This window comes from Limulus polyphemus, unplaced genomic scaffold (genome assembly GCF_000517525.1).
Source record: "Limulus polyphemus unplaced genomic scaffold, Limulus_polyphemus-2.1.2 Scaffold4575, whole genome shotgun sequence".
NCBI lineage: Eukaryota > Metazoa > Arthropoda > Merostomata > Xiphosura > Limulidae > Limulus > Limulus polyphemus.
The window spans coordinates 14,254-30,079 of NW_013670185.1; the positions used below are offsets into that span (position 1 = coordinate 14,254).

The 15,826-nt window shown below is 35.3% G+C and overlaps 1 protein-coding gene across 1 annotated transcript in view; it reads left to right on the top strand.

Annotated features, from left to right (window-relative positions):
- The window catches only part of LOC106471370 (transcription factor Sox-10-like), a 17,615-nt gene extending 9,810 nt beyond the window's left edge, over positions 1–7,805 (top strand). The window contains exons 3-4 of the mRNA XM_013931968.2: positions 2,921–3,069; positions 4,718–7,805. Coding sequence (XP_013787422.1) covers positions 2,921–3,069; positions 4,718–5,439 — 871 coding nt within the window. The 3' untranslated portion in view covers positions 5,440–7,805. The remainder of the gene's footprint in view (positions 1–2,920; positions 3,070–4,717) is intronic.
- The last annotated feature ends 8,021 nt before the right edge of the window (positions 7,806–15,826 follow it).

Below are 15,826 nucleotides of genomic sequence, written 5' to 3' on the forward strand. Positions count from 1 at the left end.
CATATGATTAATGAAAGCTTATCTTAGGACAATTGTAAAAGACGCCCATAACCAAAACTGCCGCTAGAGGGCGCTACAATCGTTCAAAATATTTACGAATTGTACCATTTTATATACCAGTATTTTCGTATCTCATGTTGACGATTTAAAGTTGTGTTATATTACTTCTTGTTGTATGTAACGTAATAACAAATCAAATTAAAGAACAAAAACTTGTTTTGAGAAAATCAAATTACAATAATATTTCATTAATCATACAAAGAGCTCTTTTTTAGGAGTGGAATTCAGTTTAAATAAATAATATTTTTTTTAATTAACTGAATAAATGTGCTTTCTACACAGCTACTAAATAAACTTATGTTGTGACCTTTCGGCCTTAGGAAAAATGTTATTTTTTTCTCTTCTTCACCAAAACGGTGGTTAAGGCGCTCAACTCGCAATCTGAGAGTCGAGAGTTCGAACATGCTCGCCCTTTCAGCCGTGGGAGCGTTATAATGTGACGGCCAATCCCACTATTCGTTGGTAGAGGAGTAGCCCAAACAATGGCGGTGGGTGGTGTTGACTAGCTGTCTTCCCTCTAGTCTATTACTGCTAAATTAAGAATGGATAGCGCAAATAGCCTTCGTGTAGCTTTGCGCGAAATTCAAAACAAGCCAAACAAATCACCAAAACGTCTAATTATATTGAAGAAAACAAAATACCCGTGAACGACGTACAGGCCTAATCTATTCTTTGATTCCCTATTCCCCCTGCAGCAGACTAGTTTCGAGAATTTCACGGCTCTTCCCAGTCAGTTATAATTCCGTAACTGCCTGAAATGGGCCTAAACAGGTAAATCGATCTTTCTCAGTCTGTGAAGAACCACCCAGTAGCTTGTGGGAATGCCATAGCATTTTCTTTCTTTGAGGGGGGGTCTCTTTTACATACCTTTTTATTATATCATCGTGAAGAGTATAACGATGAATACACAAAATTAGTCGCCAGTTGATATTCTTAACTGCAGTATTAAGCTGATCGTGAAAATATTTTATTAAAGTGGTATTAAGCTTCATTAGGTGATATTCTGGTCGTGAAATGTTTTTGGTGAAGTGGCTTAAAAGAAATACAGCTCCAATAGGTGACACTTTTCACTGCCTTATTAAGCTGATCGTATTAAGCTAAAGTAATATACAGAGGTAGAGTACGTTATATTAATACAATTATAAAGCATCATTTCGTCGTTACAATCCTTGTTGCCATTTTCGATCATGTTCTGTTTGACGACCATGCATCTTGGCAATAGTCCTGCAATGCATTTTCCATTGTAAAAAGGCTACGACGTTAGGCCGTTATGTTCAAAGCTCGCCCTTCCCCCCTACTGCTTTCCATAATCTCTCTAGTGTAGGAGGACGACGGTTTCCAAGCATCCCTTTCGACATTCTGATCACACAGAAATCCGTAGTTTCTGAGCCCACTTGACTATATATCTTTTTTTCATATGGAATAGAATGAATACCAATTTCCTTCTATAGCGAGTATGCCACCATTGAAAGGTTGTGTCGTGAAAGCAACTTGTATCACTTTTTTAAACAGAAATCCTTTTGAGAACGTTGCCTACTGTTGCCTGGGGGCAGGTGGACAGCTTTTGCGTTCGTGGATCTCACCTGTTGCAAGACACAACACTTTGTCTGCAACGGTTGTGGTATGACTTGTTGAAGGTCTCTTTCTGGATAGTCCTGGAACCCCAAGTTCATCCATATTCCATTGTTTTCCAATGTCATTAAATATAAGGGATACCCCAGTCTTAGAAATTTTAAATTCACTACCTCACAACATCTTTGTGATCGAGTTTATGAATATTTTGCATCGGCTGTCACATAACCCTCCAAAAAGCGATCAATTTTTGGTGACATCACACTACTTACCAAACGCCAAATATTTCCAAATGTAGTTCTGATGCATTCCATTCTACCGCGACTTTATATCGGCTGTGATCGTCACATTACTTACTGATTTGCATATTCAAAATTGCTTTGATATAATCCATCATCAGTAAAGCTCCATTAGTTGACATTCTTCACTGCACTATTAAACTGATCGTTAAATTAATTTTGTTACCTGAGGTAAATTTGATGAGTAATTCAGTGCCTTCCCTACTAATTTAAATGAGACAAGTGAAGAGTTTGTAACTAAATATTTGTATATGTAAATATAGTATGTGTTAGTTAGTTTGAAGTTAAACACAAAGCTACACAATGGGATATCTGTGCTCCGCTCACCACGGGTATCGAAACGCGGTTTCTAACGTTGTAAGTCCGCAGACATACCGCTGTGCCATTGGATGGCAGCATATGTTAACGTTGGAAACAATCGAATATTGGCGTTTCAAATCGTAGCTGTATTAGCCCTCAAATTACAGGCTATTTTTAAGCTGGTAACTACCAATTGGGTCCACAAATTAAGTAATTTAAGGTTTTTGCTGTTATAACGTTCTGCGTAAAGAAATGGCGCTTGTTTTCTATGTAAGATACATAAGGAACCCCATCTGTTGTTGACAGCAGTCTCCCGGTGGGTCAGCAGTAAGTTTATGAACTTACAACACTAAAATCCTGGTTTCAATTCCTATTGGTAACTTTTCACTAAAACAACAATTAATGGCGTTAATACAAATATTGGTAGTATATTTTGTGACCCATACAATATCAAGAACCCTGTGAACAACAACAATATGGATCCATAACAATTTCATGCATGAATGGTTTAGAAAAATGTGTTTTAAAGAGTGGATTGAATGGACATCGGTAATTCTAGGGTTAACGAATTTAAATATTTCTTATCATAGTATATTCTTGGGTAAATGAACAACTTCATGTCAATGTTTTTATCAAAGTAATTGCTCATTTACTCTATAACATCTTTACTAACATTATATTTTCGAAAGCTCCCTCAAGACAGAAAACGTTGGAACTTTACGTACTTCAGCAATCAATCAGCAGTCATCTAAGCCATCCACAAACTCGAACCTGATTGGAATTGGATGGAAGAGTGAAAATATGGAAAGATTTGAACACGTCGGTTTACAGAGTCATGGTAAGTGATATTGAGGCTTGTGTGTGTGCGTGTATGTTTCAAGGGATGTAATTACCTTCCTACAACTGTCTTCAGTAACAGTAGATTCAGATGTTGAAAAATTACACCAATAGTTGTTCCTAATTTTCAAATTTAAAATATCAATTCATTTCATACGTGAAGTTTGTAAATATAGGTTAAATCGAGACTTTGTGCAGGCCAAGAAGCCATAACTGTAAACGTTCTCTCAACCTCTTTATCGTCAAGATATCATTTCACCATATCTGTTGTATGGTTGTGATCATTATCTTGCTGGAAGATGTGTTCCTGTGGGAAATGGTATGATGGATTGGAATCTACCTGTACTTGTTAACAGTCAGGTTTCTATCAGTTTTGTATAGATTACCGATACCACTGGCCAAGATGCAGCCCCAAACTTGTACTGATCCTCCACTGTACCTGTTGTACATTGACCTATGATACCGATCTACTCTCGTTGATTTTTGTTGAACACTGAATTAGGATTCATCTGTAAAGAGTCCACATCTCCAGCTCTGTTGATTCCGTTAGTTGTAGTCAGATGTCCCTTTCGATGTCTTGGTTTTGTTATATCTTCTCAGCAGCGGTTCCCAAGCAGCTATACGTCCATTAAAATCACATTGTGCTAAGGTGCATCTTACTGTTCTCAGTATAACATCCACATCTGTATTTATAGCAAAATGCTTGGCAAAATGTGTACTCAACCTTCATCTATCTCGTAAAGAACATAACCTAAGATAAGTAGGTAATATCACTTATGGAATGTTTGTTTTCAACCTCGACCACATATTTCAATAACAATGCCAGTTTCATTTACCTTCTTTGTAGTATGGTGTAGAATTCCTATTGTTTTACAACCTCGACCACTATATTTCAATAACAATGCCAGTTTCATTTACCTTCTTTGTAGTATGGTGTAGAATTCTTACTGAAACATGGAGTCTTTCCGCAATTTTTCGCGTGGAGTCTCCTTGACGAACCAAAACTTCGATTTCAACACACTTCTCATGTGTAAAATATTAACTGTACTCTGGCGCAGATTCCTGAAGTACTTGTCCCCGATAACCTTTTCCTTCGTCGTTTCCATAATTAGTTTCACTACTCTGCACATATAATCATAATCACCTTAAAAAGTCTGAGTATATGTCGGTGCTTAAGCCCACAAAATTTAACACCTAGAACTACAATTCACCATCTCCAACTAGTTGAAAGAAGGTTGCTTCTAATTCAATCAAAAACAAATTAAGAATGAAAACTGGTTATTAAAAATTGACCACTGGAGTTGTACAGAAACAGTTTAATAATTTAGTTTATGTATATGCAGTTAACCGTTAGACACGAAATTTTATTGAGTAGGACCTTTGATTGTATGAAGGATAACATTGGTTAAATCTTTATATGATAAGGTTTATACAGTAAAATACACTCAGTATTGTCCTTTATTATATGAATTGGACTTAAAGTTTTCTAATTTATAACTGTTTTGTACTGATACTATTAATTTAATTTCTAACATCTCTTAACTTTTTTCTTTCCTCTATGGTTTTGGATGTAACAACTACGAAAATATGATTTAACATCTTTTTCCCGTAAGTTATTTATGTAAATATTGTGTTTTAATATGTATTAGCCCAGCAAACTGCCCAACCAAACGGTTTCAACCAAGGTGACATGTCAAAACTGACGTCAGAGGGAATGTGTAACATGGATCTTTTCCAAATAGACCAATGTCTACCGCCTTTTGGGGCTTTATCATCTTCGTGGACGTCTACATCGCCAGATGATACTAACAGTTTCAATTTTTCTTCTACGATTACAGCGTCCAATCATAACACCTCTAAACTACTGCCGATCTCAAATACCATTTCATCTGACGTCACACAATTCTTCAACAATACATGCATTCGTAGAGACGTGGATTATGACCTAGTTCCTGATGGCTTATCTTCTACCTCTGTTAGTCCCGTTCTTGGTCAAACTGAGCACAGTGTTATTACCCATAACGGAAAGCAGGAAGATGAACCCATCAAATTTCATGAACTAACTCCTGTTGTTAGATCAACAAGGCCATCCTGCGCCTTATCCTTCTCGTCGGAAGGGGCTATAAAGGCACTCATAAGCGCCCCCTCTACTACTCAGAATGTTAATAATTTAAAAAATGCTTTTTCTAATATTTCGCACAATAATTATCAATCAGATTTCCCTACAAGTCTTTCACAACAATTTGAAGAAGCCAATTCTTACAGATTTTGTCAGAGGTCCGTTATTCCCAGACAACAATATACTATTTCTACCGGAAATACAAAACCGCAAGTAATGATTCAAGCATATGAAAATAAACCATTTCTATAAAACTCGTTGCTCCCCCTCCCTCCCCGATAACCGTGGTGGGCGGAACACGGGTAAACCATCGTGTAGCTTTGTGCTTAACAAACAAATAAAAAATTATCCAAGTCAGACATTGCAAATAATAATAATAATCAAATAACTAGAAAAAAAACTATAACGAAAAAAAAAGTTGGCTAACACACTGTCTCACAGTTATCAGCGATATACTTGGCAGTTATAAGATTTTTAAATGTAATACGATAAATGTTGTAATATACATGTTATAGGAATTACTCGAGTTTCAACGAACTTAAGTAAAATCCAAAACTTGTAACCATTAAACTAAGAACGTTCCATTTATTCTCATTCCTCGTTCTTTTTTGTAGTTTGAAAACGGAGTTTACCAAATGTAGTTAGAAATAAAAATGTTCAATACTTTTTATTTTCACTAAAATTTATTTTGTTTAAATCATATATTCGCTGAAAAAAAAATGCATACAACCATATATTAATCAACTGTAAAAATGTAGATAGAAGTTACGTGTGAACTAATACTTAATAAATTCAAGGAATGTCGTGATTGGCACGGATGGTTGTGGTTACATTCTAATATGTTGAAACTTAAAATTACCCCCAAACATCAAATTGTGGCGTCGTAGGAAACTGGTGAAGAAACTGCAAAACGAAAAGTTTTTTGTGGTGATTATTTTATATTGAAAGTTGCAAAGCGAAACGTTAATTGTATAGGGCAAGAAAGTCCTGAAGGATCTGTATCAAGTGAAATCCCTATTATATCCAAGCTTTATAACCCCATCCTTCATCTGCTGAGGTCGATCAATCTCGAAATGTCAGTTATATACATGCTGATGTATCAACACATCTCGAAATGTCAGTTATATACATGCTGATGTAACAACACATCTCGAAATGTCAGTTATATACATGCTGATGTATCAACACATCTCGAAATGTCAGTTATATACATGCTGATGTAACAACACATCTCGAAATGTCAGTTATATACATGCTGATGTATCAACACACCCTGGACCCTTATTCGTTTGTTATCGAACGTCACTTACAAATAAGGCGTGTATAATATAATCCCAATCCCGCGAGAAGTCTTAGATAAAAAATAAATAAATTCAAAAGAAGCTAATAAGTAGAGAAACCCCTCACCTTGAAGAAGTTGTGCATCGAAACGTCAGTTATAAAACAGAAGTGTATAGTGTGATCCCAGCTCCTCGAGAAGTTGTAGATAAAAAGATCAATTATAAAGAAGCTAATACCTAGAGAAAGTTTCGGAATATTAAATTTATATATTAGAGAAACTTGTGCATCGAAATGTCAGTTAGAAAATAGACGTGTACAATGGAATCCCAAAACCGTGAGAATTTGGTGGTCAAAGAATCAGTTATAAAGAAGTCAATACGAAGAGAAACCTCTCCTCAAGAAATTGTGTATCAGTAAGTCAGTTAGAAACTGATTAATGCATGTTGGAATCTTTCCCTGCACCCCAAAGAACTAGCAGATATAGTCTTCTTATCCTTTCCCTACAGACATTTTCAAATCAAATGATACTTTTTATATAAATCCTTGCACTGGGGAATTTTTGTAAAAATAAAATCACTGCTAAAGCCAATAGAATTGGATGTTTCAGAAGTGGAACTTCAAATTACAGCCGTGATCAAGCTTCAAGTTGTGTACTTTCCACGTGTTCTCTCTTGTGAATGTGATCAGGCTTCAAGTTGTGTACTTCCCACGTGTTCTCTCTTGTGAATGTGATCAGTCTTCAAGTTGTGCACTTCCCATGTGTTCACTTATGATGTGATGAAGCTTCAAGTTGTGCACTTCCCGTGTGTTCACTTGCGATGAATTCAAAACATCTTGAGCGATATATAGAACGTTATAAAATTTACGTATTAAAAAAAAGGAAAGACTAGAACAGTGATATTGAAACTGTGCGTGTGTGGATTCCCTATCACTGTTACATCACACTAATCAGTATCAACGAAAAACTTGCGTTGTTTTTTACCGATGTTGATGTTCAGGGATGATACTCCACTGCGCGTCTTCCATAGTGAAAATAACTTTAACCTTATTTTATTAACCTGTATTTTATTCTATGCTCCAAGTATTTTATCATATATATATATATATATATATACACTTATGATTTTGATCCGGTGCTATTTCGTTAGTGGCTCGTCATATTTTTAGTGGCTCTACCTACCGGACGTCAGGCCGAGCTTTTTATTGTTGTTGTTGTTTAATATGCGTGAGTTATATATAAGCTAAATAACCGTTTCCATTTTTTTTATGTATGATATAAAATATTATTTTTTTAAATAATATAAGGAAGTAAAGTTTAAAATATGATTGAATTACTAACAAGGTTGTTGTTTTATAAGTGTTAATAAAGATTTTGAATATAAAAATAGTAGGAGTGTTGTTTTTAGAAAAATACCTTGAATTTCGACATTTAAATACAAGCTGCGACAGAAAACCAGGGTTCGATTCCCCCTCGGTAGACAGAGAGCAGATAATTTATTGTGTAGCTTTGTGCTAAAACAAACTGCATGAAATATCTTAGTTGTTCAGATTGTAGGTGAAGAAGAAACTAAAATGAGTTATCTGGGGCATTAAGTGAGACATCCTTGCATGTAGATATGTATATTGTAACCATAGTACGTCACTTGAATCATTTGTAACTTTCAAATGCCCGATATTTATTGTTATATATGCTTTAACAGATGGAGACATTACTTTTGCTAAACGCTGTAGTTGAACAACCGTTAAAAAAAAGTAATCGTGTAACCTGTTTAATAACCGGAAAAAAAATAACTTTTATCCTCAAACATCTTATGTTGTTCTCTAGAGCAAAATTATTCGTGCTTGGAAATACGAGGTGCGGGAGGGAAAAGGGGGGATTTAATCTCTGTTCATAAAATGAATTTAAAGAAGATACAACTGAAATGAGTTACTGAAATGTTTTGGTTGTTTTTGTGTTTTTAAAAAGGTCCTATAAACGCAATCTTTAGGTTTCGATTATCCAAGTGAAAATATACTAGAAAAAGTACTGAACGTTTACTGATAATATAAACCAGCATAATTCTCTTATATAACGCTATATTACTTGTGTCAGTCAACATTGCGTTCATTTTTTTTCTTGTGGATAATCTTCAAGTACATACTTTTCGAGCCAGTTCGAAGTTCCTAACCGAATAAATCGCAGATATTACGAAAGACTGCCTTCCAAAAATAAAGGAAGAACTTTAACAATATCAATTGGTACTGTTTCTTTAAATTACATGATAAAACACAAAATATTTTAAAAAGGAGCACAGCTAAGTGAATAAAAATAACTTTAACGCCCCAAATCACAGATCTGATACATTGTTGTTTGGTTATTTTTATTTTTTTTTGCTGCCTATAGTGTTAACTATTAAGAACCAGAAATTTTTCTAACTTGAAAAATAAAGAAATAAAAATTAAAAAATAAACTTTGTTTGTCGAATAATGGGTTATAATCTGAATACGATACAGATTTTGACGACATATGATACATGTTACTGATGTTAGTACGTGGTAATTTCAAATATTTTTCATCGTAAATGTTAGAAGTTAAAGTGTACGTCTTCAAAATACAATATGTGGGTGGTTGAATTCCTGAATAATATTAAAAAATATACTGTTAGAGGAAGAAAAGACGTCTTACAATCTGACCACATCACTCCCACCTCATGTTAGATGAAGAAGAGACGTCATACAATCTGATCACGTCACTTCCACCAGATGTTAGATGAAGAAGAGACGTCTTACAATCTGACCACATCACTCCCACCAGATGTTAGATGAAGAAGAGACGTCATACAATCTGACCACATCACTCCCACTAGATGTTAGATGAAGAAAAGACGTCTTACAATCTGACCACATCACTCCCGCCAGATGTTAGATGAAGAGACGTCTTACAATCTGACCACATCACTCCCACCAGATGTTAGATGAAGAAGAAAGACGTCATACAATCTGACCACATCACTCCCGCCAGATGTTAGATGAAGAAGAGACGTCTTACAATCTGACCACATCACTCCAGCCAGATGTTAGATGAAGAAGAGACGTTTTACAATCTGACCACATCACTCCAGCCAGATGTTAGATAAAGAAAAGATGTCATACAATCTGACCACATCACTCCCGCCAGATGTTAGATGAAGAAGAGACGTTTTACAATCTGACCACATCACTCCCACCAGATGAGCAACGTTTGTAATAAGTTGGATTAGTAAAATATTATAGTAGGAATACGACATAACAGTAATGGAAAAGAATGAATGTAATTATCAAGTGTTCTGTAAATATAAGTTTACTGGGTTCCTTGGTCCCATTGAATTCCGTGGAGAAGGGGCTGGGGGGTATCACTGAGTGTCACACACGATAGATGCTGACACTCCACAACGAAAGTACCATTCGTTTCACCTAAAATAATGAAAAAACACGTCTAAAGGAGAACGAAGTACAGCGTAAGAACATCTTGTGAATTCATTGAAGTCAGTATTTACAGAGTTACGTGTGTTCTAAGTTGTTTGTAACTGTATAGAATTCTTCTGTGATGACCTATAGCTGACTACAACATAGTACAATGCTAAAGTGCTGTCATTCAGCACTGACACTTTCCACATTTATGAGAGGGACCTTGAAACGCCGACACGTGAAACTTGTCATTTCTAGTTAACTTCACTGTCGGGCATAATGAGTTCTTGATCATGTCGTAACCTTAACAAATATTAAATTTCTTTTCCAGGCACATAGTACTACTGCTATATTAAGAATAACAGTAAATACTAGTCCTGATGATGGTAACTGTTCTACCGAAACTAGTCAACTGTAACTAATACAGATTTTACTTTCCACTGTACCAAAAAACGTCGATTTCTGTGGTTTTCATTCTTAATATTCACCCATCAAATTGACTGATCATCAAGAATGGCGGATACAAATATCATGATGGTCATCCAAGCTGACCAGAAAACAAGTTATCTTCTACGTTATCATGATGTCCAAATATGGTGACAATCCAAACCTCTACACGTGGATAAGACAATCAGCGTCACAGTGATCCATAACGTCGACAAGACATCAAAATCAGCTTTCACAGTGAACTCAGGGACGTGATCCATAACGTCGACAGGATAACAAAATCAGCTTTCACAATGATCTCAGAAGTCTAATCCATCTGGGAAATCAATGTAAAAGCCAATTTTGTCCAACAAACTTGAAAAAGTGTAGCTGTCCCCTTGGGATGTTGTTTTACCGGATCTGAACTGTCCAACAAACTTGACAAAGTGTAGATGTCCCCACGGGATGTTGTTTTACCACATCTGAACTGTCCAACAAACTTGAAAAAGTGTAGATGTCCCCACGGGATGTTGTTTTACCGGTAAAACAACATCCCGTGGGGACAGCTACACTTTTTCAAGTTTGTTGGACAGTTCAGATGTGGTAAAACAACATCCCGTGGGGACAGCTACACTTTTTCAAGTTTGTTGGACAGTTCAGATGTGGTAAAACAACATCCCCTGGGGACAGCTACACTTTTTCAAGTTTGTTGGACGGTTCAGATCCGGTAAAACAACATCCCATGGGGACAGCTACACTTTTTCAAGTTTGTTGGACAGTTCAGATCCACATCTGAACTGTCCAACAAAAGCACTTCACTCACAGCCAAATAAATCCAACAACTTATAGAACTGGAGCATTTAAGGTGTTAATTACACGATTAAGTCTAATCATTTCACATATATTTACGGATGTATCCCAACTAATTCAAGCTTCATCACGCTTAATCAGATGTATCCCAACTAATACAAGCTTCATCACGCTTAATCAGATGTATCCCAACTAATTCAAGCTTCATCACGCTTAATCAGATGGAACACAACTAATTCAAGCTTCATTACGCTTAATCAGATGGAACACAACTAATTCAAGCTTCATCACGCTTAATCAGATGGAACACAACTAATTCAAGCTTCATTACGCTTAATCAGATGGAACACAACTAATTCAAGCTTCATCACGCTTAATCAGATGGAACACAACTAATTTATGCATCATCATTTAGTAGAACACAACTAATTTATGTATCATCGTTTAGTAGAACACAACTAATTTATGTATCATCGTTTAGTAGAACACAACTAATTTATGCATCATCGTTTAGTAGAACACAACTAATTTATGTATCATCGTTTAGTAGAACACAACTAATTTATGCATCATCGTTTAGTAGAACACAACTAATTTATGTATCATCGTTTAGTAGAACACAACTAATTTATGTATCATCGTTTAGTAGAACACAACTAATTTATGTATCATCGTTTAGTAGAACACAACTAATTTTCCGTCATAATAACAGTATATAGGGATGAACCCGATCATAATGCTAACCGTACAAGTAGACAGAAAAACTGAAAACATTTTTTTAACATACACAACTATTGTAAGCAGTCTCTTTGAATATTTTTCTTGGAGTTTTAATTCAATGTCCCGTTACACATTTTTAGTTTCAAACTAAAAGTTCAACGTTATTTCTTTCTGTCTTGACCTCACTTTAACAAGAACCCATTTACATAACCTCACTTTTTAAATCCTGCGAAAACGACGTTCTTTTTTAGTTGTTGTTGTTGTTGCCAGAGCTAACTAGTATTTACCGTACTCCAAGATAGTTACTTGACCGACGACAAGACATATTTATAAAAATATCCATATATTCTTTTAATAAGAAAGACATAGAATTGTTATATTGTGTGTCATTGTTGTTATATTGTGTCACTGTGAGCTACTTCGAGCTTTTGGCTGCAGTTTTGCATGTTTTTTTTTAACATGAATAACTATTGTAGGCGTCGCCACCACATACGTATACAGTATCAACACACATTCTCTCACACATCTGACTGCAAAGTAAACAAAAAATACTTTCGTGACGCCATCTTGGCGGATATCAATCCTTATAAGTACACCGTGCTGCCACGCCCTAGCCATAAGCATATTTTAACTTCTTTTTTTTAACATTATTTCCATCTCGCTCGTTCATTCTTTCTCTCTCTCTTTCTCTCTTTTCTGTCTTTCATCACGAACAACTGCCATCACTATTTCGACTCGGAGAGGGATTGATTATCACAAGGTTACAAAACGGAAGGAGAAAGTGAAGCTCGTGCACTACCCTGCCACACAGAGCGAGGTCACGTGGAGGTCGTGCAAACTCAACACGTGGTGATTAAACTAAAGCACCACCCTTCTTAAATTTCAGGTTTTGAGATATGGCTGCATAATATAACAATTATAAAATCTACATCGAACGACAACCACGAGGTCTAAATATCATTCATATTATTCTAAGATATGGGAAATGTATTGCGTTACATGTATACATTTTATTATTCTAAAATAAGAGAAATGTATTGCGTTACATGTATACATTTTATTATTCTAAAATAAGAGAAATGTATTGCGTTACATGTACACATTTTATTATTCTAAAATAAGAGAAATGTATTGCGTTACATGTATACATTTTATTATTCTAAAATAAGAGAAATGTATTGCGTTACATGTATACATTTTATTATTCTAAAATAAGAGAAATGTATTGCGTTACATGTATACATTTTATTATTCTAAAATAAGAGAAATGTATTGTGTTACATGTATACATTTTATTATTCTAAAATAAGAGAAATATATTGCGTTACATGTATACATTTTTACATATTTTAAATATACAAGGTGCCCCCCCCCAAAAAAAAATGCACCCATCCTTATGCAACTTCTGTATATCGATTCTAAAAGTTTTATGCAAGATAACGTTGGAGGATGTCTAAAAATAAATCCACAACCATTTACGAGTTAAAGAAACAGATAAATGCCTTCCATCGTATCAGAGTTGAAAACTCATCTACATGCTGTTACACACATAGATGTCATGGTTGAAAACTATGTAACAGCATGTAGATGACATAGATGTCATGGTTGAAAACTGTGTAACAGCATGTAGATGTCATGGTTGTTTGAATGCCGGTGAAGCCCAGTGGAGCATCATAAATGATGCAACATTTTGTTGTATGAAATATTAATAAATATGTTTTGGTGACTTGTAGATTCATTTACTAAAGTCGTATTAGCATTCTGAATGTGAATACTTTTTTTTGCCACCCTGTATATTTCCATTTTTAGATAGTTCTGTTAACAAAATATAATATTAACATTTTCATCTTTCGAAACTAGAACCTTGAATACAGAAAATAGGAATATTTTCCTGGTTCGAAACTACAGCTTAGTAAACGGACGGACAAACAGATTCACAAGCCCACAAGTTGTCAAAAAACAATAATAAACATCTGTCAAAATTAATCGCCGTAATGCGACGTGTCAAAAATATTGCATAGTTAAAAGAAAATATACACACTTCATGGCTGTTAGATTCCGTGATCTTCTGCTATTTGAAAATTATACATTTTTAGTGTTTTGAAATGTACGAGAAAGATACAACAGGTCAGAACACCTTGGTTGCCGAAACGAGAGCCAAAATGTGAAATAATGTTGTTATCAGACAAGAATATGAATAGTTAAAATCCATGTATATACAACACCAGTCCACACGTGAATAAAACACAAGCTTTTCCTCTATAACTGTTAAGTTCGGACATCAATCGACAACAGAGGTCGCCACCACGGTAGTATAAATCATGAGAAGTGGTAAATCAGATTCAGTATATCAAGAGCACTAAAAAAATCCATTACGAAGGAAAAGTAACTTCGGAGATTTTGTGGTGTTGAAGCAAATGACGTACTGAAAAAACAGTTGGTAAAAGTTTCTCAAAATACACACAGTACTGTCATTGTGGATGAGCATATTAAATGTGGAAAAAGACTTCCAATCCAATATTACACAAATGAGAAACAAAACAAAACTTAGGGAAAAAAGAAAGAAAGAAACGTTAGTAGATCATTATTTTACCTCGTGCCACACAAGCCAGCCCAGCATCTTTTATAACTGATCCTAGGTGGGTCAACATGGGAGGGAAGGGTCAGGTGGGAAACCCGTAATTTATGGTTATTTCGAGAGATTTCGATGAACGAAGCTCGCCACAACTTCTAAAACGAAAACAAACTAGTTATTAATGAAAATATGACATGGTGAAATCTATATGGATTATACTATGGTGGTACCATTCCATCCAACTTATATTTACTCATCATTGCAGAAGTGACATTTTCAATTTGAGAATCACTAAGGAAATCATCTTGTAATGCATCGTGCATCTACTTCAGCTTCAACACTGCATCTTTGGGATTTACTGTGCTGTTAGTTTCACAAAATATTGAAACTATTGATTTTTATACATGATTCCAATCACCCTTTTCGAAGGTAACGATACTATTGTGCATGTTGTTTTATGTTACACTGTCAATTCAGTAATCCATTGATGAATCTCCGATTCAGGTGGTTTGTCACATTGATTTAGATATCTACGAATAAGTTCTTCCCTCATCCAACCTGGACCCACAGTTTAGGTTAATCACTACACTTAAACCATCACATTCACAACCACACCTAGAACATTTCAAGTATATTTCACTTAAACCTTCAAATTCACAATCACATCTAGAACATTTCAAGTATGTTTCATTTAAACCATCACATTCACAACCACATCTAGAACATTTCCATCGTGTTTCACTTAAATCTTCACATTCACAACCACATCTAGTACATTTCAAGTATGTTTCACTTAAACCTTCACATTCACAACCACATCTAGTACATTTCAAGTATGTTTCACTTAAATCTTCACATGCACAACCACATCTAGAACATTTCAAACATGTTTCATTATTACATCGTTTTACTTTACATTTACAAGTTAACTTCTCCATGTTGGCTCCCATGGTCTCGGGTCAAGTCAAGGGTATAGTCCAGCGACCTAGACCTCAAAAATTGTGTCAAACGTCTTCTTTTTTGTCTAATCAAAACAGCCCAGACCTTTTCGGAATGACTCGCGTTTTCGGTTCCACATCAAGATGTCGGGCTGGCTCGTGTGGCGAGTGTTAATTTGGTAATAATGTTTTCTGAGAACCCAATGTAAAAATATCGAAAAACCATCGATAAATGATTTTTGTTGTTCTTAATTCCAAATAACTGCTTTTCGTGCCTGTCCCACAGCAGTTCAGTTGCCAGTTTACGGACTTAGAACGTTAAAATCATGGGTTCGATTCCACGTAATGGCTAGAGCGCCGATATCCTAGTGGTGCTTTGTGCTAAATCGAAGAACAAACTTTTCACACAAAAAAAACATTCATTGTTATTATTGTTGTTTGTTGTATGTTTGTTTGTTTGTAA